A 25,662-nucleotide genomic window follows, 5' to 3' on the forward strand; every position below is an offset into this window, starting at 1 on the left:
ACTGTACAATACCACGTTGTCGTGTTTAATTGCGCTGCTTTCCATTCTTGCAACAACGGAAGAATAAAGGCCACTGATCCATCACGCCAACTGCCCAGTGCAGTCTGCCATTACGCAACACCCCTCTTCTGTTACATTACGCAATACTCTGCTGAAGATGTGCATAGAATGAGAAAAAGGTAGGTTACAGGGTAACTGGGTTCTTCCCACTGTATTCAGATCTATCCATATGCCTGTCACAGCTCTATTCTGTTCATATAACTCTATGAGGGGAATAAGGGCACATTCTAGAGGTGGGGGAAGTGATATTTACTTAGGCTAAGTAGGCCTACTGTAGTTTTTGAGGAACTAGTTCTGACTGCTATAGTTACCAGATAATAGACTTAGATTTTATAATCAAAACATGACACATACTTATAATGCACTGTGACTGTTAAAACGACTAGATAGCCTATATATGTGGAAATGGGCTTTGTGCCACCGAGACCAGCTTAATCACTAGCCTATATAGTTTCCATGATAAACCTGAGAATACATTATGCCACTGTGTGGCCCTTACATTACCCTTACAACAAATACTAAAGTAAGTATGTAGCCTAAATGTATATCTCTTTAGCACTTTTAGCACAACATTTTAAAGTGCTTCATAATACAAAGCATTTAGCACAATATCAAACACACAGGGGCAACAATATAAAATTAAAAAATAACACAGAAAAAAGGCAAAAACATTAGTTAAAAAAAGCTTACAACAAATGAGCTGTAAGCCGGGGATGGAAACATTCTGTACACACTGATTAGCTGACTGGAGAGACTTTAAATCACTTTGTGTGCACAATTGAGAAATGTACTCAGAGACTTCACTGTGTAGCGCCTGATATAAAAATATTGAATTCTAATGGCAGATAAAAGCATACACATACAAAAGGGACAACGTTGTGTTGTGGTGTATGGTTTTTATATGGCATACATACGTATTCCTTACAGTCTCTGCACTTCTAGTGAAATATAAAGATTTAGCTTGAACCTACTAATGCAACTTTCACACAGACATTTATCAGGGATAGTGTCACAAAGCACTAGTTTACTGCTAAACTTCAGCAAAGCACACTCATTCATTCTATGCCACGTGGCATAATAGCCTACGTGCAGGCAAAGGTAGAGACCAACAGTTTTTGCAGGTCTAAGGCACTGATTTTTTTTGTCAATACTCCCAATTTAGGATACATGATTTTCAACAAATAAACACATTTAACAAACCAAACTACTCTCAACACACACACACACACACACACACACACACACACACACACACACACACACACACACACACACACACACAATTAATGCACCCAGTTATTGATGCGTCTACACTACTTTAGCTGACAGTGAGGCTAGTCCTTCTGTAAGAGTGATTTTGAAAGCACAGGTATAGTGTTGTTGCTGGGTCCAGAGTAATGTTTTACCTGGAGAATTTTGTACATCATTCAAACATTTCATCAAGACTTTGGTTTTAGTTTTCATCATGCTATATTCAAAGATCAGGTCTCATCTGGGTGCAGTTGTGCTGCTCCACATTGATAGCTGGACCACTATGTCTTTAGTCTCAGAATGTTTAACCAAAAAAGCACCAGAGAGACTTGCCTGAGCATAACATGGGAACAAGATGAGTTCCAACTCAAGCCGATAAACATACTGTACATAGAAGCAAACTATTTTGCAGCAAAATTATTACTTTTGCAGTAAGATACAAACACATTTCAGGCTTGTGATAAACTAAAGCCTAAGAAAGCTAGGCAGAAAGAAAAGAGAAGTGCATTGGTCATGTAGTGGCCTACGGTGGCAGTTCTGAATGGCAACAAAATCACTAGTAGCTATACCCTCTTATCCCAGCTTCTTTAACCAAGCTGCTGATCTTGAAACCTATGAGGGCGTGGAAAAACATGTTGCACCAGGTGTCAAGTAGTTCGCTATCTCTGTACTCCGACAGCTCTCTCATTTCAACAGGTGGATTCTCCTAGCTCCGTACTTCACTACCTTCTCAAACAATGACTTCCATATTTCCATATTCCAAAACAGTGACAACTTGACAGTTTTTTTCATAATAACTGTAAAAATATAAGGATTGTAGTAAAAATAGCCCTAGGGCTAGTGTAGAGGCGCAGTAATACAATCAAATATGACAGTACTGAACACAAGGGAATCCTATAATACTCTTTGATAGCCCCTGAATCTAACAAACATCAACACAAACACTTAAACATTGTAAAAAAATGTATAATAATTAAAATAGCAGAGAAACATGAAAAAGTCAGTCTAATAACAACACATGGCCGCAAGGTCAATCAAGTATGGAGGAAGGGTGATGACATGCATCCTCTCCTTCATTGCGTCCTTTTTTAGGCCTCCTTTGTGCTGGTCTTCATCTTCTGAACTGTTTCCTGTATTTCAAACAATGAAAAGAGTTGACAGAAATATTTGTATAAGTATCTATAAGCTTTTTTATTTTGTTAACATTTTTGGATGAACACATATCACTTGAATACTTGATCCATTAAAAGCAACATTGTATTTTGAAGCAAGGTCCTTATGACTGAATTTAGTGTACACCTGGTCACCCCAAACTTTTTCCCACAGAGCCATATTTGTTTACAATGGCATTATAAGCTGCCCTTCTGGAGTACAGAGTACATGGCCTTGCTGACTCAGTCATGGCCTCAAGCCAGAGCCCTAGTCCTACCTTGTTAGCCTCATACTCTCATTCACACATTTAAGCTAGCACATACACACAAGAGTAGACATGCTTGTCAGGTCAGGTTTTAGAACTTGGTTCTAGAACTTTACTCATGGGCTAGAGAGGTTCTAGATCACTATTATTTGTTTAGAGAGGTACTAGAATGAACACTGGCAGCATTATTCCAATATGTCCTAGGTGATACCAAGCCCTTTTTAAGGCTTTTTATGTAGCCTGTGTTAACTATCATTGTTCTACCACATAATAGGCTATGTAATACTTCACTGATTTAGCATTGCACTCCTATAACATTGTCAGACTCACGATGGACTGTTGAAAAAAATAAAAACAGCAAAACCAAACATATTGTTTTGTTATTCAACACATTCTTCTTATTTGTCAAAACCTGGTGCCTACATTGCCCACAATGCAACTCGACCACCAACAGTTTGGCTACAGTGGTCCGGCAAGCTCACTTCTTTCTAACTCCACACCGCCAGATTTTTTAATTTTCAAACTTTTAGTCTTCAGCCCCAACTGGCGCTGACTTATCACTTCAGCCAATTTATCAGACTTCACACAGCTCCCTTTGTAGCCATAAAAGGCTTGATACAACTTTTTTCACGGAAGTACTTCACAAGACGTGTAAGCGTACTTTGATGTGTAAAGTCGTTTGTGTTCCCCTTTAAGACTGCTAGATGCTGGCTTTCCTAATTCCAGCAATGAATAATTCACTCTCAAGGCCTTATGCGCCACAAGGCATAAAGAAGATGGCAACATGTAACATAATTCACTTTTAGGAATAACTGATTATATAACATTTTGATTCAGAATCATCCACACAAAATCTTAGTTAAGGAGACATCCCCTTCTAAAATCTAAAATAAAAGGGAAAATGTTGGTGATCATTTTTTCTGTCATCTGCCTTCTATTTCATATCCATTTCATAGTTTTATTGACCTAATTTAAAAAACCTTTCTTTATTTCCCAGCTTTGGATTTACTGTTTCACTTTTCAAGCCAGGAGTCATAAAGCTGCTGATACCCTGGCTCACTGAGCTACGTTAGGTTGGTACACATACAGTCACATAAAAAAGTACCCCTACCAATTCCCATGTGAATTATTTTGTGCTGGCTCAGCAGTTTGAATCGAATGCTCTTTGTCCAGAAACACATCGCAAGTAATCAAGGTTATACCCTGAAGGGATCTAAACACAGACACTTGTTATGGCTCATGTCAGTGATATTTCATGGATCTCATAACCAAGCGGAATCTTATGAGCCGTGGGCAGTGATGGAGCTTTGAAATACACTTTAAAAGATGTGACTAAGGCTAGGTGTTTTGTCCTTTTCTGTAGAGAAATCTTGAATGTACTTCTAATTCTGATTTATGTTGACTGATTGATGTGATTAGTATGTTAAAAATTTTTTTTTTTTTTTTGTTTACGGTTTTCAAAGTGCAAAGACAGACCTGGTGCTTGTTGAGCTCAGCCACACGGAGGTTCCACTCCACCTCAGTCATCTCCGCCCCAGCATCTGCTGACTCATCCACAGCTGCTGTTTTGTCTAGACAGATAACGAAATGGTCAAAAATGGCCACGGGTATTTATCTTAATGTGTGAGTGTGTGGTGTGAATAGAATGATCTAAATAAATAGCAAAAAGGTCACATCTTGTATTTCTACTCACCAGTGCAAGTCATAGCAGTGCAGACCCAGTTGCCGCATGCACAAACACATCGGTTACACTCTACTTGAGTCTCTGCTCCGTCTTCATATGTCTCATCCTCCAAGGCGCATTCTGCAGAAAGACACATGGCAAAATATTCAGCCAAGACCACAGATAATAGACTGTGGCAGAATGATAATAGAAACAGCATTACACTGTAATCCATGTCCAAGGCTTGTCAGCATTTCAAAATACTACATCATTCGTCTAGCAGCTTCATTTGAAAAGTCACAAGTTTTAGCTTACTAATCAAAAGTCAGCAAATCCACCAACAACCTCAGCTAAGCAGAATTTATGTGTGTGTCAGAGATTAAAATAAATAAATAAATTCAAGACATTTTCAAAACATTCAAGATGTTCATCATCCTCTTTCAGGCTTGAAGGTCTTGATTTCCATGACCAAAGAAATCCTGTACACAAAGTCAACCAAGTGTGTGTGTGTGTGTGTGTGTGTGTGTGTGTGTGTGTGTGTGTGTGTGTGTGTGTGTGTGTGTGAGTCTGGACAAGCTCAAGGGTTCAGTGCTCCATAGCTGAATGTAAAAAAGTTGCCTCTGCTTCCTGTGAACTTTGTCCCAGATATATTGTACATCACATGACTGAGCAGACTGAAGTGAAAACTAGTATGAAAAGCAATTTGAGGCATTTCCACAGTTTGCTGGGTGTTGGGATTGCCTGAATGAGTTAATGTCAATGCATCCATACACTATATCTACCGGTGTGTAACTTTATGTGACGTCAAAGTACACAAACAAGTACTCACTCTTCTCTGGTGGATTGAAGCCAGGCTTCAGGCAGTTCAGGAACTCATCAAAGCTTAGTTTCCAGTCGGCGTTTTCATCAGAGAGCTCAATGAGGGCATCCACACACAGGCTCCTGGGAAGCACAAATATACATGCAAACATTGAATAAATATCAGCTGGTCCATTGAGTGGCAACAGAACATTGCTGAGAAACTAAGCATACAGAAGAAATGATAAGTGGTTTAGAGTGTTATATCCCACGGAGCACAGGTGTTTATGCCAGCGCAGGCTCCCATAGGAGGCCTTCAATAAAGATTGCACTGTTTAGATAGAGTTCAATGACTTTTGCTGCACAGCTTAAAATAGCACAGCAGCACACCGATTTGGATCTGTATGTGCAAGCATTACCACAGATTTTTTTCCCCCACAGAGTTTAAGGGAATAATACAAACAGTAGACTTTTTTACTCCACCCTGCCTCTTGTAAGCATGCAAACCGACAAACAACCCCACTGACCTGAGCAGCTTGTTGCTCTCCTGGTCTGCGTAGGACTGCAACTCCACAACTGAGTCATTCTGCTGGATGAATTTTAGCAGCTCTGAGGAGTCCAGCTGAGAATCACCATTGTCATACGACTACAGAAACATGGACAGACACGAGAGGCACGGTTAACGGTATGTATGTACAATAGAATATGAACAATAACACTAACATTTCACAATGAACTTTTAGACTGCCTGATACAAACATTACACATACATCTTCAAGGGTCCCACTATATTGTGATCAATTTGTGTCATGTGCATGGAAATATTACTTATTGTTGTTTCTGATGGTAAGGTCAGTCAAATGGGTGTGGGAACATGAAGAATTCTACTCATATAGTCATTTTTGGCATGCATCTTTATATGAATGCATATTCATTGCTCATATTAAATTAACATTGTAGCTGCTTATTAACCTAAATGCTCTGTAATACTGTTTCTCTAAGGCGACTTAAAGGAGACCTATTATGGTTTTCCGTATTTTTTGTCATATCTATAATGTTACAATGTCGGCTGCATATTTTAAAGCCCAAGTGGATCGAATGCAAAAAAACTCCAGAATTTTAAAGTGAGACCTCTTCCTGCAGCTCTCCATCACCCCTCTTTGTCACACAGGAAATGCATACGAAGAACAGCCAATAGGAAATGAAAATGACCTGTGATTGACATTTGATGGCAAGATTTTCTACAGACTGAATACAGAGCCAGGAGGAGGCGCAGAAGTCTAGTCTGGTCGCTCAGACCACTTTAATTACAATATGCTGAAAGATTATTATGGAATTTTTGCCCAAAGGTGCCAAACATTAAGAGCCTACTACAGCTTTCAATGTGGCAAAAAAAAGAAATCCTTGTGAGCCAAAATCAACTGGAACTGAATAGCCCAATTCAAGCCTGTTTTTGACTGGTACCGACAACGTTCAGTTTAATTTATCCACCCTAGATCCGCTCTACAAACGACTAGTCTTCTATTTATATCTTTTTACTGTGAAACACGAGAGCGGAGGATATTAATGATTGTGTGGCGCTCATAATTCTGCAGTTTGACGCCCAGTCAGTGACTCAGGGAACGGCAAGGATTGCGGGTGGATTACGTGTATAGAGCAACAGCTTATACATTGTTCCACACTAGCGTCCTATAACATCGTATTTTATCTGTTTTTATATTTTTTATTGTTTTCAACTGCTCTTTAATGTTTTATGTAAAGCACTTTGAATTGTCCTTTTGCTGAAATGAGCTATACAAATAAAGCCTTGCCTTGCCTCTGTTCATATCTGTCTTTCCATGTCCATATAAATGCATAATATATAAGCTTGTTCTGTATATTAATGATTGGAAATAGCTTAAATAGCTATTAATTAATATTATATAGCTATTTAAAACATATATCCTGTAGCCAAGTTGTTCTATATGACTGCAATTCTGAAACATTAACTGCCATATTGGCAGTAAAAAAAGTCTAGTGTAAACCCTGGTTTGATGTACTTATGCCGACTATACAAACAACTATTCACTGTTTTTTACCTCTCTCATGTCTCTCGAAGTAGGAAGAAGTACCAATTCCCAAATATTTTATTTAATAATTAGGTGTCATCAAAATATACATGCTGTACATAATAGGGTAGGACTCCAGCTTGCAGTTTGCAAACGGTACATGACTATACTCTCAGTTCACTAGCGAGCTGAGCTGAACGTTCAGACATTGTTCAGTTCATTGAGTGGGTTACTACAGTCAGAGCTCCGGTCATGCGCTGAATGATTCAGTGAACAAATCTTTTGTACAAATCTTTTTAGAGAACTGATCCTAGTTATCCAGTAAACTGAAAATATACTTTTCCCATCACTATGAGATGATTAACAGATACGGAGACTCTGGAGATCTGGAAACGCCGACCAATCAGAGCAGACTGGGCTTTTTCGGGTTTGAGGGCTTAAAAAGACAAGCCCTCTAACAGAGGGTCTCAGACGGAGGGTGAATACAGGTGCAGCAGCCATGGGCAGTAGGAAACACAAAGTACAAGTATGAACCTGAACAGTATATAATAGGTCTACTTTAGCCAAGGCTTTTGAAATTTGAAAAATTGAAGTTTGGCAGTAATACTTAAATAGTTATAGTAATAGTTGGACCTTGAGACCATGATATGCTATATAAAATTAAGGGTAAGTATACACTCAAAAATATACAGCATATTTGTATGGTGGGAAACTGCTGTTAACACAAACTGTTCAAAAAAACCAACTGTTCAAAAAAACCATCTGCTCTTCTGCTTTAATGGCATTCATGTCAGCCCATAGAGCAGCAGGGGTCCTCCTCTGCAGGACCTCATTAAACTCAATTATAACCATCAGCTGACATGCTTGAAAAGGTCTGCTACATGAATAATTAGACACAGCTTTAAGCATCAGGGTGGTTGGAGGAGGCCTATAAATATAAATAAATACACTGGGGTATTCTGTATAAAGAATGGTGTAGGATCAATTGTGTGCACTAATTGAGACCAGGGTCCTGTTCAGAGAAAAGAAGCCCACCTTGAAGTATTTGAGCAGGATGTCAGAGAAGTTGGATCCCTTGGCAAACCAGCCGTCTGGGACAACCTCAGTCTGCAGCCACTGGATCACACGACTCCTCAGCTCATTGCGGTCAGCAGCGTAGCAAACCACTGCAGGGTTGGGAACATATCCATAGGTCAAAAGCAATAATAACTAATCCAAAGGGTACAATTTATATTGCAAGCTATATCACAATTGACCCATGTCATTTTGTGCATGCGTCAGTATTAGCATGGTTAGACCATACAATTCAGTTATTATCATAATAGCCAATATTAACACCAGACCAACCCATAACCCATCTGTGAACCATGGCTCAAATCCATGGTCTCACTAAAATTGCCCCTTCAAGTCTGCAGAACATGAATATATACATATATGCAATACAACCAAGAGTGCACACACACACACACACACACACACACACACACACACACACACACACACACACACACACACACACACACACACACACACACACACACACACACACACACACACACACACACACACACACACGCGCTCACCTGGGCTGGCGACTGCCTGCTCTGCTTTCTTCTCTACAGGTGATTAAACAAGAAAAAAATAATATAACATTTGAAGCAACAACAAAAAAAAAAAATCAATTTAACATTGTTAACTTGATATAGATTATTGGAGATAAACTCTGGCTGTCTCTGAGCACTAGGCCAAAGGCCAAAGGTCTGCAGAGGAAAGTATGACGCATTGAAAGTTCACTCAAGATAAGATGCTAATATTAGATGCATTAATAGATAAGTTAAGGCCAGGACAGGAGTCTGCAGTGATGTGTGCGTGGCCTTATATGTTGACTTTTTAACCTCACATATCAGTTTCATGAATATTGGCTAGTTCAGAGATCACACAACCACAATTAAATGTACGTTCCACTAGCCAGCCTAGTTTTTCATAAAGTAGACTTTTTTGCAGTTTTTCCATCATTTAGTATTTGATTATGAGGTTCAAATACTTCATTTTGATGTCCTTGGCCTCACAGATTTTGCTATGAGTGCATAAAGTTGGTGGCGTGGCGTGGATTGTTTATACATTAGACCTTACATGTTGCGTGCCAGTTAACACATTCATAGAAATGGTGCTTAGATCATTTTTATTTGGGGGGGGATTCGAATTATTGGCAGTTGTTATTTAAGAAGACACCTGTTTATTACAACAACAACCTTGGGGGGTCTTTCGAACCACCCGAACCCCCCGGTCCACCGGTCTGTGTGTAAAGTAGTATCAGCTCTAGACAGGTTCAATCTAAATCTAATCTAAATGTGTGGTCTGATAAAAAAAATTATAGAAAATCATGATAAGTAAGAGCTTACACACATTGGGCCATTGCTGAAAGAACCAAACAATAACAAAGTTTGGCTTTAATATTTGAGCTTCCACCGTGTATTTGACCCCGTCTCCCCAGAACACTTAGGAAGAGGGATACACCAATCTGATATGCCATATTGGTATTGGTGTCAATACTGACCTTTACACTGACCAATTTCCAATAAATGCAGTTTCTTAGTGATGGCCTTAGAAAATAACTCAAAATTTGTTTCCACTACCAGTTAGATCAATTAATTCATGGAAGGCCCCTACCTTAGTTTTTAGTTCCAAAGAAGTCCGTGGTCTTATATTATCTTACAGAAAAAGTATTCTATTGAGTTCTATGCAGTGAGGTAAATTGCATTTGGAAAAAAGAGAGCATTGGTATTGAATTAGCGCTGGGTCACTGGGTTATCAGGAGAAAAAAACATCATCCCTACTCAAGTGTTGTTGGCACACCAAACTACACAATTTCGTTTAAGTTTAAAATATCCATCCCACCCCCTCTCGTCTTCTATCCTGTTCAGATTTCGCACCTCCTCTAGACAAAGTGTCCCTGACTATCAGAACACTTTGTTGCCCTTGATAAAATTATATTTTTAATTATTAATAACATTACACATAACATAACACTTGGAGGTGTAATTTACTGGGATTGTAAAAGTGACCCTGGGAACAGCAACTCATAAAACTACTACAGAGGTTGAGAGGTTTCAATCTAAAACTTTGAGGTCAACATAGATGAGAAATTGTTAAAAAAACAAAACAAATTCTACAATTCAATGACCACTGGGCAAACTCCATCTGCTGAGAAAGATTGTGTGATACAGTGGAAAGCTTCATAACAACTCCTAGTGGACCCTGTGGTGAGAGAAAGTGACATCTTGTTTGCTCATATCTTGTATCTGTTTATCCAGTGCTTGAGTGACAGACACATATGTTACAAGAGAACCATGGTGACCAGAGGGGGTCCCATTCTGTCCGCCAGCTATTTATGGATGGTGTAGCCTTTCCATATTTAAAACAGAAGCTGAATGAGCCATTTGTTAATTGCAAAATGATACATATACAGTACATATGAATTAGTAGAGAAGTTTCATCATGATTTAACCAAAATGTCATGTGCTGCTGCTCGTACCATGGCAGTGTCCATCATGGGCCACCTGTATCTTCAAGCCAGTCAGACAAGCATCCCTGTGGAGCTCACAGTGATTCCTGTAGGTCTTACCATTGCTGCCACACACTGACCTCTTGTGGGGCTTACAGCTCTGGAAAGGGAGAGGGAGAGGGAGAGGGAGAGGGAGAGGGAGAGGGAGAGGGAGAGGGAGAGGGAGAGGGTAGGAAGAGATGTGAAAACTAGGGGGAAATTTAATCTCATGTCCTTTTTTTCTTCTTACATTACCACTCCTTTCTTGTGTGAAAGTAATGTCACATGGTCTCTGCAGAGCTGCACACCCCAACACTTACCTCTATACACAGACAACTGGGCTCCCCTTTCTCTGTAACAGCACACTCTCTGCCGGCCCCACAGAAGACATTGGCACACACTTTGCTCTTGCTCTGCAGCTCCTGAAAGAAAATAAACACATTGTTGGCACTTTAGAAATACCATTTCAGCAAGATATCTCAAAAACAGACTTCAAAGAAATTTTGTGGAAAGTTACAAAAGACGATTTGCCTAGATTTTTGTTTCCATTCATAAAGAACTGCTCTCTTATAACCCCTGAATTGTGCACAACACCTTTTCCACCACTCCTTTCCTATTTTTTTTTTTATTTTTTTTTATTTTGGTACATAATTTAACATGCTTGCATAACTCCAAATCCAACTGTAAGTGTGGCCTATTTAACATAAATTGCTTCTTGGACCGTTTCATTTTAGCAAATTTAAAAGATGCATGCACATGTCAACTGTGAGCCAACCTTCAAAGATTGATGACATTTCCCCTCAAGGTGGCGCTACCTCACCAACATGATAAATTAAAATGGCCATGACTTTGCGGTCTATGCCTTTGACTCACTTGAAACACATTGCATCCTTGTGCAAAGTCTGAATATTCCTGAGCTTGACTTTGGATTCTCTAAAAGAAATATGGCTGCAATCTTACCTATCCAATATTACCTTCTCTATTATTATGTATTTCAATTCAGATCTGGATCAAGTTGCATATTTTAAAATCTAAACATTTATTTTGTTAAAGTAACAGATTATTATGATTATTATGCTTTCCAGTAAATGCCTTATCCCTGTTGATGTTTAATTGCCTGTCCTTTTAATTAAAGTCTCTGAGGAACCACGTATGTTGCCACTAATGTTGCAGACTAAATTGAACATGTGACAGCTGACCATACTCCACATAGAAAAGCTGATGTCTTTAGAGTGGATTACACAAGGCAATGCTGCAAATGAAAACAGATGGAGTGTTGACAACAGTATTATTTCTGTGTGTAAGTGTGCTAAGGGAAACAAAGACTGAAGACAGAATGAGAACCATAGGTAAGCATGATGAGACCTTACAGGACTACAACCAAACTGTACAAATAATCTAATGTTTCTAGTGTTTCAGTTATTCCAGTACATTTAGTCAGTCTCATTTTCTGTTGTTGACACTTGCCTTTGTTTCTTTGTCTTTTGTTTGTTTGTTGAAAGATATCGCCAGAGGACTTGCTCACGAGAGCTACAAACCAACCAATCACAAGATGCCAAGCGGAGCTCCAATAGCTGCTTTATGACCCTCATTACCTCCTCCTTTCCTTATCTGCGTGTCTTTGTATAAGTGTGTGTGTGGGTTTGTGTTTGCGTCTGTACAGGGTGTTTCCACATCTGGAGTCTGAGCTGTGTTTTCCTTTGGGCCCATTCCCATGCTCTGAAATATTTTCTCCTCCCTGTTTCTCTAGACTCCCCTCCTCCTCTTTAAGCCGCTGTTTCCTGTAAGAGCGGACCGAAAGTTGGCCCTCTGTGTGAGCACACATGAGCTGGCAATCAAGCTGCTGTGTGTGTGAGTTCAAGGTCTGGTATTTAGGTTAAACTGATGCTGGATTCTTGTGACCTAACTCTCATAAGCTCACCAATGAAAGAATATAACAAGATGGATGCAGGACTGGGAGAGAGGGGAGGCAGTCACATGCAAGCATCAGTGCAGCTGCTTTAACCCGAAGTGGTGAGAGGAGAAGGTTTTGGTTCATTTTTATGTATGCTTTAAAGACACACACACACACACTCGCACTCCAAAGTTGAGCTCATGAAAATCTTCAAAGCAATCCCTGTGCCTTTGAGCATGTTGGACAATTCAGTTTGTTAGACACAGCTGGGCTAGGAGCCTGTTAAAACCTGTAGAAACCTCCGATGAGAACATGAATAATGGATGCTCTGCTTTGGTGAATCTGGTATAAACGTAGAGCTCTGTCTGTCCATCTCTCTCCGAGTAGAAGCAGCAGAGGATCCCTGACATTGAGCTCTTTTTTTCCAGATGATTTAAGTGGATAGTTGCTATGGTGAGAGCATGTACAGGCTCCTGTTGTGGCAAGATCACAGAGGTGTCAATCAAAAGAGGCAAATGGAACCATGCCCCATAATGAGATCACAGCAGAGCGTGTTGTTCAGAATTTATGATTGACACAGACTGTAGAAAACAACCGACAAAGCGACTGTAATGACACCCAACCAACCTTCAACAAACCAGGGACAGGAGAATGCCTTATGTGGTCATAAATCATGCCTGCAAGGAGCCTTCATTGTTTCGATGAACAGGATGGTGCAGACATGCATCATCATTGAGTACATTAACCTGGTTTAGATTATAATTCGGGATATGGCCTTTACATGGCACCTAGATAAAACTGGTAAAAGCTGTCTCGCTGTATATATCATTCTAACTATATCCAGGTTTTTGGTCGTCTAACTCTGACATATCCTTGCCACTCATTCCGGGAGCTAGGACGATAGAAATATTAGCTATTAAATGTTAGGTATTGGTATTGTTGTATATGATGGCTAATAATAAGTAACAAGAAATAGCAATACGGGAATATAAAAGGTATGTTATAGGTGATTAAGACACAATGTAACCCCTACAGTATATATATAGTTTATCCACCAGAGAGCACTGACCAGTTGTTCCACTCAGTACATATCATGGTCACAAAAACAAAAGAAGGCTTTGACATTTTGGGAAACACTTTCAGATCTGTTCGCTAAATATGAAGCTAAAGCCAACAGCAAGTTAGCTTTGTTTAGCATTAAGGCTGGAAATAGGGGGAACCAGCTAGCCTGGTTCTGTCCTACGGTTAAAAGAAATCTACCAGCACCTCTAAAGCTCACTAATGATATTTAGTTTGATTAGTCCATAAAAAAGTAAAAAGTAAACCACAATTTGCAGTTAGGGGGTGTTATGTGCCACACTATCTGTCGGGAACAGTGACTTCCTGGAGTCTCTGCTGGTTGTCTGGTGACATCACAGTTACATTAAAACTCCACAAGATCCAAAATGTTAATTAGTGAGTTGTAGTGCTGGTAGGCAGATTTGTTAGTGCTGGATAGACTCAGACCGGCTGTTCCCCTATTTACAGTCTTTATGCTAAGCTAAGCTAACCGGCTGCTGGTGGTAGCTTCATATTTAGTGTACAGTCACAAATTTTCAAAGCAAATAAGTGCATTTACCAAAATATTATACTATAAGTATTCCTTTAAGATTACCATTTCCCATTTAAAACCAATCACAGGAGCCAGAGCTCTGATAAGTGACTGGTGAATCATAACAGATTAGGCAGAGACTTTCATACAGAAAGCTGCCTCAAGCATAAAACTGATTGTATATACATACATATTTCACAGCTCATTTTCCTCGACTCCTGGCCCTTTTCTTCCACATTTTCTGTTGTTTTTTTTGTAAGGAGGTTAAACTTATTTAAATGTTTAAAGAAGATAAAAAGATTTGCGTGATATTTCTCAAAACCCCTAAGTGCATAATTTAATTTCCCTATCTCTGTGTGGTACCTCTCAATTCAAGTCTAGTGTACTTTTATTTCTCCACTGCTGTAATTCTCCCTGTCTTGTCATCTTATTCTCAGTGCCATGCCCTTTTACGGCTGCAAGTTACATGTCAGTGATCCGAGACAGTTTTGCAGAGCTAGATAGAGGAAATATGTGAGCAGAGAGAGGAAGAAGTTGATGAGAAAGATGTGCAGAGAATCTGACTATTACTAAGAAACAGGTAGATGGGGAAGATACAAGAGGAGAGGCAGGGGTTGTGTGCGCTCTGAAGTCAATTTCTCCCCTGCACTGTGTTGAATGGCATCATGCTGAGGCAGACTGGAGGTAAAGGGCAATGTGTTCTCGCTTCAGTTAAAAAATTAAAAAGCTTATTTCATCTTCTACTGTTGATAAGGGTGCAGGCAGTACAACAGCAGCAAGGCTAAATCTGCACACACTAACACATAGAAAACACATTAGAACATCTATTAGCATGTCTTTCTGCATCCGTCGATACAGCACACACAACGGTAGGGTAATGGAGCCTATCCACCCTTAAGTGCATGTTTTGTGCGTGTGTGTGTGTGTGTGTGTGAGTGATGCTCCATTGATCTAGATTTCCAGCTTTTTTTTCCTGTGGGTGTCACTTTAGAGCCACTGTGAATCCATTCCCACAATGAAACAGGCCCCTCATTAGCATAGAAAACATTGATTTATGGATTGTGAACACCCTGACGTGGACATACCTACAGTGACAATGGACTAATGGATGTTACTTGAAAAAAATAACTACATTAAATATTGCATTTAACCTTCCTGTTAATGAATTATACAACAATATGACTTTCTATAGCAATCAAGATCAGTTTAATCAGCTAGATCAGCTTACTGGGCCCACAGAGCTTCATTTAATGCAATCCAATACAACAGCCCAGTAGTAAGTCCTGTTCATATTGAGCATTTCTTGAGACTGCGTTAGAGAGCTGTTGATTCAGCGCTATGCTTATTGTGGAGGGTGTACTTTCCAGTGCTGTTGAATTGTACTGCATTATGAAAAGGTGAAAGGTGGTTCAGTTTGCGTAGCATCAGCCTCCCTATGACACAATTTCAACAATAACTGAATATAATAAGCTTTATAAAGATAGGATTTGTTGCAGGGCTTTTTTATTGGATTCATTTAATGCAGCTAGATGTATCTAGTAAACTGGCAGCTCAGTGTAAAAGATACGTTTGACAAAACATTTTCCTCTTTCCCCTAAGGTAGAGCAAGCCGGGTAAGTGTTTTTATGAATAAAATATTATGCTATTTGACAACTTGAAATATTAAAATAAAATGGTCCCAGAAGGATGCAAGAATATGGACGAGTAATGCGGTTTCTATTCATTCTGGTCACTACCTGAGAAAAAAGCCTTTCCGTTTTTACACTCAGAACTGCTTCTCCCTCAGTTTTGTAACTGAATAAAGAACAACAATCTGAATGGAAGCAGTTAATCATGTTTTAATTTTATACCAACTAAGGGCAAAGTATTAAACAATTTAAAAACTGCTCTTTTATGTGGTAGCTTACCCCCCAAAACTCACAGTTATTCATCAAAGAAATTATATTTCAGAAATCATTAGAGAGTTACAACAATGATGCTGACATGAGCAGATGAGGCAGGGAAATCGAGGCAGGCATTAAAGGTGAATTAAAATGACTGAACAAGAAACCAATAAATATTGAGTTTAGTGAACATGAAATACTGAGTGTTTATACTTTATAATTTAATATTTTCGAGTTGCCTATACTGATTATATATGAGTTGGCTTAATTAGTACTTTAATTTACTGGTAATCATAAAATGCAAGTTAATTTTACTCCAAATATTTTAGCTCTAACAACCTCACTTTTGAGTTTATAAACACCTTTTAGAAGGTATATGTGTGTGAGAAACTTCATGTGGCTGAAAGCAAAACACTAATAGTGTTTGTTTTTTACCTACACTACACTGATTCCATTTCCTACAGCACGTACTTCACTACCGCAACACAGAGTCTCAAACTGACAGATGGACAGACAAATGCATGCACAGCATGGCGACTTCTCCCTCACAGCCTCAAAATGCAACCTACTGTTTGACAAGCGTGTAAAGGAGGTGAAATAAAATGTGAAGGTGAAGGATGTAGACGAGAGACAGAATCAAGAGGTAGGGGGTGTACATTCCTCAGCTTTGTTTGGCATCAGCTGGGGTCCGACAGAGTTCGTCTTGAGCCAAAAATCTCCTCAGTATCTAGGTCAGAGAGAAGGCCCTTGCTCTCCCCCACCCCCAGCATCTCCCCCTGTGTTGTCTCTCCAGCTCTAGATTCTCTAGATTGTCCAATGCTGGTCAGCTTCATGAGATGTGGGCTCATGCCAGAAGCGACGAGAGGACAAGGAGGGCTCAAACCAAACAGCTCGTCTCCGTCTACCCATGAAGACCTTCTTCTTACGTCTCTTTACCCTCTAACTGGGCCTTACCGGAAGAGAAGTGTCCTTTAAAGAATTCAATACAAGCTTGTGTCTAAATCCATCGCACAGGGGAGAAACAGACTATCATTGTCTCCGGTTTTGAATCATTACAGAAAGCTATAGCAGTTGCCTTCAATATTTAGGCCTCCATTCTCAAATTTCTTGCATTTTCTTCCTTCTGAATCTATTTAACTGTACACTTTGTACATATCAAACTGGATTCAGTCTCATTTCTTCTGTACTTGACAGCCTCTTGAGACAAGACATATGAAAACACTTATTCAACACCCCAAAATGACATGCTTCCTTTGAAGTGTCTGCTTAGAATTTCATGGATTTATATGACAATAAGCTGATAGTGGAACTGGCATGATGTGTCCTTGGAAAAATGAGGCCAAAGTAAGACAAATTTGAGTGTGTAATAAAGATATGAGCTCTTTGTAAGAGCTATATGGGTGGTCTCAAACACTCTCTGGGGGGGCAGGTCTATGATTAAACCTGCAGAAACAAAGGGACCTTTAGTAAAAACCAGTTTACACTGATCTGCCTGTTATTATTCCCCCTGTTTCTTATTCAGTGTGAAAGGAATGCACCAACGGACAGGATGATGTCACCCCAATCTGCAGCCTCTTATTTTACACCCACAGGCCCCGTTATTCAAGAGGTGAAATGTACCAACTACACCCTGAAAGAACCAAGAAGAAGAAAAAGAAATGAAAGGAAGAAAGACAGACAGAAAGAGACTGAAAGAAAGGAAGGGAAGAAGAGAGAGAGAAAACTGAGAAAGTGAGAGAGATAGAGAGAGACTAAAGAAAGGCAGGAAATAAGTCACGTTCTGGGCAGAGACACATCTGCTAGCAGTTAAAACGTCAGCGGAGAACATAAAATGCTATGAACACAGCACCACCCCCAGCCTCCCCTCCCCTGTGCACCCTGTTGTCACACTGCTGGGACAAAAGTGTCCCCTGTCTCCCCCACCTGACCCACGGCAATCCCATACAGAATTATCCCACCTTTATCCATCCAATCCTCTAACCATCTATTTCTCTCTCGTTATCATTTTCTGCATAAAGTACCAACTGTGCTTTTTTTGTTCTCTTCTGTTCTACCTAATCTTACCTAATTTCCCTCAAATTCTTTTGCCCTCTTTTTCTCTCCATTCACTTCGCCACCTTTCCCTCCCCTCTTTCCCACCCCTGCTCTGTTCTGGGCATTTTTCCACTGCCAGGAAAGGAGAGAGGAAGGAGGGAGGGCCCATGCTAGGCTAAGGCCAAGGGAATGAGCAGATTCCCTGCCCTCTTTGAGGCCAGTATTGGGGCTAACGGCTGGAACATGTTTGTCGAAGGAAAAGGCTCATTTACAGACTGGAGAATGTGTTTAGTGTGTGATGCCATTTAAAAACTGTTCTGAGACTTCAACCTTCATCATGTCAGACGGTCAGTGGGGCCATGATGATACATCCATACAACTTCATCTGTATCCTAATTTTTCCCGTATGCCTGGTTCAACTTTGACAAATAAGCATGAGATGGACAAAAAAGTCAGGATTTAATTACAGCTAAAACGTTTGGTCAATTAATTATTTAATAATTAGCAAATATTTTGATAATCGATTAACTGTTTTTCCAGCAAAAATGCTAGATTTCCTGGATACAGCGTGAGGGTTTGTCGCTTTTCTTTGTTGTGTGCAATAAACTGAATATACGGTAGGATTTGGACTGAAGATGCCACCTCTGGGAGATGGGAAACAATGGACATTTCTTACTATTTTTTTTACATTTACAGACAAAAAGATGAATCAATTATTAATTTGTTGCAATCCTAAATTGAGTGTCAATTGTGCCTAAGCACTCAATAATCATATTAATCGATGTACCTTGTGTGTTGATCATATGATTAAATCATTTGTTTTTGGTACTTATACTTTAAATTTCTCAAAACAAGACATGTGAGTCAGCTCCATTCGCTAAATGAAGACAACGATATGTGGTTGAAAGCTCACATAAGCTAGTAAGTGTAGCTTTGAGCTTTGATTATTGTGGTACTGTTCTCAAAGGTCAGGATTGAGCCTCCATGCTCAAACAATGAAATAGTTTGAGAGGGAAAGCTTGTTAACTAAATGTGGTGTATGATAATAATGATCCCCAGCCAACAGTCTGACCTGAATCACAGGGGCTATTTTTCTGAATTTTAAGTACTATTATTTTTGATACATTTTGCTAATAATACGTGTGCACTTTTACTTAACAAACTTTGTCAATGCAAGACTGTTACTTGTAATAACAAACTTTGTCCCTCATGTTCTAAAAATGAAAATTGAATATTGATATTATCTGTTTCCCACCTTGTTAATCATTGTTGATAATTATTGGAGAAATCATTAACTTGATCAGTGTCTTCACATTGAGTATCATTAATCATTTAATCATATATAACTAAAGGCAAACTGAAGCATATTTGTTCTTTCAGAAGAGACTATCAAACTGGTACAATGACTCAATATCCATGAAGTAGCTCTCAGTTTCAAAAAGGTTGGTGACCCCTGTTGTACAGGGTGGTATTGCAACTTTTACTTAAGTAAAGGTTAAAAGTAGCAAAGTACTTCTTCCACCACTATCATACAGGACAAAGAAAATCCGCAAATCCTCACAATTTGGAGGCTGAACAAGGGAATGTTAATTGATTATAAAAACAGACTCAATCACTAATTGGTTCAGCTCCAAGACTGAAAGGGTAGCCAACATTATTAAATCACTCACCAACTGAAACATTATATCAGGTGTAGTGTAGCTGTTTTTGTTGTAAAAGTCTGTTACACAACACACACCTTTTCCTGCATGTCTGCTGTGTTATAGCACACATCTCAGATCACAAGAAAATGTTATTTGTTACATGAACCCCTTCAGAGTTAAAAGCTACAGCAGTTGTAGTGTTAATGGTAAAAAGAAATTGTAACAGTGACATTTGGAGAGAACAGTTAATATCTCATCCCACAGTGACCCACCCAGTCACCAAGCAAACTGCATTTCAGATGCGGGGCCTGATCTCAAGGTGCAACCTCTACACAGGCTGCTGGATACAGGACGATGTCTGGTGGAAGCCAATGGGTACTATATGTTTTTGACAATTTATCGTATCAGTAAACTGTAAAGGAAATTTTGAAAGGAACTAAAACAGAGTGTCAAACAGTTATTTAACATGTCACACTAAAGTTGTGGATTTATTGCCTTTGGCCATGAGCTACAAAGAGGAAAACAATGGGAAATGGTCACCATTTATAACCTGTATTCAGGAGGCCTCCTTTCCTTGAACTAATTCCAGCCTCCGCACCTGTGTTTAACTTTTAGTATGAATGAGTAAGTTAGCATGTTACATATTCATAATCTCTTACTCACAACCCCTTGAGTATACTTTCGTGCTGCTCTTTGTCATTTGTGTGTGTGTGTGCGTGTGTGTGTGTGTGTGTGTGTGTGTGTGTGTGTGTGTGTGTTAATTTATGTGTGTAGTGCCTTTGAGTGCACAGTGCTGGTAATGATAAGACACCAGTACAGCTGGTAAGCTAAATGAGGACTCCTTTTAAGACAAGCCAAGAGTGAAGAGAACACACTGCAGGGACATGAAACACAGTACACCCCCCTCTTTCTGTCTCGCTACACAAGTCTTACCTCACCCCCAATCTCCCCTGCTATAATTGCATGACTGTGGCTCCATCTCCTTTCGGTTTTACATCACTCTGTCTCACCGCCCTCAACAATCCCTGCGCAGGATCCATGACGTGGATGTTGGGCTACAGTAATTAGAGCAGGCTGATACAGACAGAGGACACAGCGTCCCCTCATGCTCATGTTCCCTCCACCTGGGCAGATATTTTTAGCCCACCTTGAATGAGGGAGAACAGGCATCAACATGGCAACGTGGCGAGGTGCAAGAGAGGCTGTGGCTCAATCAGGGTCGGCTACGGATCCAGGGTCCAAAAGAGGAGCGATTGACAAGCTGGAGGTGTCATGGTTTTGGGTTTGGTACCAGTGTCTTCTTCTTTTTCTCCTCTTCAATCTGTCTTCCTCTCAACTCTAGGACTGTCTTTAAGGAGAGGGGAGCTTGTCTAGCTGCCTTGTTGAGATGACTTCCGCTTGACATTTGTGTTTTTCAAGATCCAGAGCTACTGCAGATAACTAAATTAACCACTGTGTCATTCCACCCTGTCACAGCGAATGATGCAGCATAAAACAATAATACCGCATGCCATAAAAACAGAAATATAAACACTTCTCTCTCTCTCTGTTTATATGCAAGTGTGTGCACACACGTCCCCAAAGGCTGCAAACTCTTTCACTACGCCTGCATCGCGACCTCCTTTACATATCAAGCTCCCAGTATGTTTGAGTAAAACATCAACATTTTATTCACAAGATGCATATCTCTTTCCTGTCTGCACTCTCTTTCACAAACACACACACACACACACACACACACACAGAGACCGTGGCCGCACAAAGTCTCTGAGCGGCTTGTCATCAAATGCCGAAATTTGTCACCTCAGAAAGCACACAGGCATTCTCCTTCATAATAAATCAGGAGTTAGTGTCCAGATTTTAATACCCTGCACTAATGCCAGAAATTAAACATATTAGTTCTCATGCACACACACACACACACACACACACACAAACCCTGTTTTCCTGTTTTCATCAGTTTTTCTAGTTTTTTTATGCAGTAAATCTAACACCTATACATAACCTAAATACACACCCTGTAGGCTCATCAGATCCAGCTTTGCTCCAACTTGTTGACCTCCTTTAGACAGCACACTGGAATTCCAGTTCTGGCCCTTCCCACGACAACAGGCCATATATTATCAGGGTAATTACCTTTGGAGAATAGATGCCTTTCTAATGCCTCCCCATTAACTTTGTGGGTACACTCAACAGACACTGCTGTGTGCTCTGTCTCCACCATGCCATACCTAACAGATCACAACCATGAATCCAATTAAGGCACACACAATGGCACATTTTCTAGCCAGTGAGCAAATGTAGGGAAAGGTCAGCAGGGAGGACCCGCATGTCAGGCTATGAGTGATGACGTGGCTAATGTCCATCTGCGTAAGGCTATGAAGATAGACTAGACAGCAGACAATTGGTTTATCTTGTGTTTCACATTTGGCATAGCGGTTTAAAAAAATCTATCCTCTAGGCTACAGCCATTCCCCCTGTTTATTTCCTCAGCATGCAACTGTTGTTCAGGTCAACAGCGGAGTCAACACCGAGCCAGGTGTTCAACAGCTGTGTATGGTGAGGTTAAGACCATCAACCACCACCTGGTGTGTGTGTGTGTTTCTATTTCTTAAAAGGAATAGTTTGACATTTTGGGAAACACACTTATTGGCTTTCTCACCGAGAGTTTGATGAGCAGACTGAAGTGGTCATCCCTCTGCGACATCAAGCCAGCCTATCTAACAGCACATTATCTCTGTGTTTACTCAGAGGTTGGACTACTTAGCACTGCAGTGTGAGAGCCATAAGGTGAGCATTCTCACAACTCTTGAGAACACTCACCACCCCAATGTACACAGACAAACACACATGCTCTCTGACTGACCACCCAAACACGGTGTTTGCCACCAGAGCAGCTGCCAGTCGGCGGAGCGTTTGGCACCGAAGCATCCTACAATATTGATGATGAGGGCCATCAAACCCAAAGGCGAGCAGGGCATGTGAGATATCCACAGCAGCTCCTTTCTTTTGTTTTCACAGCTGTCTGTCACTCTTGTGTTGTTCTTATGGCAGCTTTTGCTGTCTTCTTCACAACTCCACACAAAAAAAAAATGAACTAGGAGGAGCATTTCTGGTGTGGTCCAGCAGGATGCTACGTGAGTGTTTGTTTCAGGTTACAGCAAAAGAAAAACATAAACATGCCTATCAAACTGTCATCAATATGCACAATAATTGTCAGGATTAAGAATGATGTCCCTATTGCAAGAAACTGTCCCAGTGGCAATTTAGTTTAACTGGGAGCCGAATTGTCTCCACAATGGAGCTCATAATTGGGCATGAGTGGTAACAATAACGGCATAATTGGTTCTCCTTAAGAAGATAAATACTATAACAAGCTATAGGCTCTGCACAGTCATCTGTAAATGTCTGATTTATACCCCAGCACCGTGTGTGTCGGATGATAGACTGACTCAGACCCTTTTCCAGATGTTTTCTAGCTCGTCTATCTTTGTGAATAAAGCTGCTGTTAATGTTACTCGGATAGCTTCGTACAGAAAAGTGTTCAGTACAGATTTAAGGCATTACTTGGTACACATTTGAAACCACACAAAAAAAGGATCATAGTTTAAGAGTAAAAAACAAAGCCGTTTATGCTAAACTTACCTCAGCGTTAGAGACAGCCACGGCCAGCAGAAGGAGCACGGCGACACTTCGCAACATCTGGACACGAAAAAAGAAAAAGTAAGAGTTTAACACTTCCATCCGTCTCCACACCAGTTCTTCAGCAGCTTGAGGAAACTACTTTTAATGTACGTTACCATTTTTGTTAAAGCTGCTCGGCTCGGTTATGTGCACGGAGGAGGAGGAGGGGAGCTGGTCTGGATGTTTGTCAGGACGAAGGCGAGCAGGAGATCCGTGATTTCAAGAAATTCGAGGAGCGCTGAGGAATTTGTGCCAGCCCGTATGTCTCTCCTCCTCCTCTCTCCGCCGCGGCCAATCACAATGCCCAGAGACCACCGAGGACAATTACACAAGAGTAGAGGAGGGGAGGAACCGAGGAAAGTGTGTATGTGTATTCTTAGTGAAACCATAGTCCCCTAAAAAATTACCTTTCACTACTGAAGGATCGTAATGGCTGCTGCTGCTGCTGCTGCTGCTGCTGCTGTGTGTGTGTGTGTGTGTGTGTGTGTGTGTGTGTGTGTGTGTGTGTGTGTGTGTGTGTGTGTGTGTGTGTGTGTGTGTGTCTAGGTCCATCATTACCACATTAACATCCACCATGATCTTAATCTTAGCCTATACAAGATATAGGTATGTTTTAAATAAAAGTAGTACGGGTAATGCATAAACGTTTCTATTTCTGTTTATACAGCCAGCACACATGGTGCAACACAACAACACCATATTCACATTATATTTACTGAACTTAAAAGGTATTATTTTATTTCAATCAATAATTACCCCTGTTGTAACATAGCTTCTGTCTAAATTCAATACAATTGGATGATATTATAAAGTGATGCACAATGTTTTGTGTCTCTTTTTCGATTGTACCTTCCCAGGGCCAAGTTAAACCATACATGTAAATTATAAACAAAAAGTTCCGCAGGATCACATTTTATGTTTTTAGTTGTCATTTGTAGACCCTTCATTCTGTGTCGTATTCAGCTGTATGCTGGCACAATGTCATTCAGTTAGATCATCTATAGAAGTCCTGTGTAAAAATCCCCCCTTTCCCCCATGTAGCCTGTAAAAGATTAATGTCCAAAGGTTCTTATGATTTAAGTATTTCAGGATTACAAACCACCATTTGTGTGCATGCTCTAGTGAGGAGTTAATCACGAGTGATGGGCAGACTGAGGCAAGCCATCAATTATATATAACTCCATCCCCTCTGAGGAAATCTACCTGTTTAAATAGATGCTGTGATTATTCAACACTCCGAGGCTTTTTGTATAATTGTGTGTATTTGAATGTGTGGGTTCTATATTTCTTTCTTGAATAATGAGCAGTTATAGCAGTTATATATATATATATATATATATATATATATTCTATTTTTCCATATTATCTCACTTATTCCATGACCTTTGTTGGCCTCCCTGTTTTTCCGGCATGCAGGAAGCTGTGTGAAAGGAGAAACAAAGTTATTTTCCATTGTTAGTTGCAACAAAATAAAATTCATCTGTGAAACGAGGCAACAATTCAACAATGACCAACTTAATTTAGCATGTTGGTGAGATGACTTAACTGTTGTTGCCACTTACTTTTCAGATAACCCCAGACCAAAAATGTAATACTTAAAGAGAACTTTGCAGGTTTTACACATCAAGGACTGTTTAGTCTGTGTGTTGCCGTTCTCAAAATCCCTTCACTTCGGGAACCAAAAACAAACTTCGAGCTACACGCTTTTGAAGAAAATTTGAATCAGGCAACAAGGCAGGAGAATGATTGTAAAAATAGTAGTATGTATAGTGCTGTATGAGTGAACAAGTTGTGTCAAGCCCTTTGTGGCTCCAGAGAGAGCTGTGTGAAGTCTGATAAAAATGCCAGCACTGGCGCTGTTGCATTGGAAATGACAACATCCGGTCTCTGAATATGAAAAGAATATTTTTTTGAGAGATTTTTTTTATTATTATAGGAAATAGAAAATTAATATCAAAGCATATTTTTAAATATCTTGCATCCCGTTTTGACCAGGAAAAGAAAAAAACACTTGGTATTCAATTGAAAATTTTGTATTTTAAAATGAAAATGAAATAACCATTTGTTTTTTTAGTTTTTTAATACCTGTTTATGAAATGAAAATCGAATGACCAAAAGATACACTGACCGATCTGTAGCCTGTTTCACATCT

The 25,662-nt window shown here is 39.9% G+C and overlaps 1 protein-coding gene across 1 annotated transcript; it reads right to left on the reverse strand.

The window, feature by feature from the left end:
- Window positions 1–941: 941 nt before the first annotated feature.
- LOC114564187 (follistatin-related protein 1) lies at window positions 942–23,786 on the reverse strand. The gene is made up of 11 exons (XM_028591416.1): window positions 23,627–23,786; window positions 23,472–23,528; window positions 11,102–11,203; window positions 10,773–10,902; window positions 8,821–8,853; window positions 8,273–8,403; window positions 5,717–5,835; window positions 5,221–5,333; window positions 4,422–4,532; window positions 4,205–4,299; window positions 942–2,441 (listed from the first exon to the last, which is right to left on the reverse strand). Exons 1-11 carry the CDS (start codon window positions 23,627–23,629, stop codon window positions 2,400–2,402), a joined length of 936 nt encoding a protein of 311 aa, XP_028447217.1. The 5' UTR covers window positions 23,630–23,786; the 3' UTR covers window positions 942–2,399.
- Between the last annotated feature and the right edge of the window lie 1,876 nt (window positions 23,787–25,662).

The sequence above is a fragment of the Perca flavescens genome, chromosome 11, assembly GCF_004354835.1.
Source record: "Perca flavescens isolate YP-PL-M2 chromosome 11, PFLA_1.0, whole genome shotgun sequence".
In the NCBI taxonomy this organism is placed as follows: domain Eukaryota; kingdom Metazoa; phylum Chordata; class Actinopteri; order Perciformes; family Percidae; genus Perca; species Perca flavescens.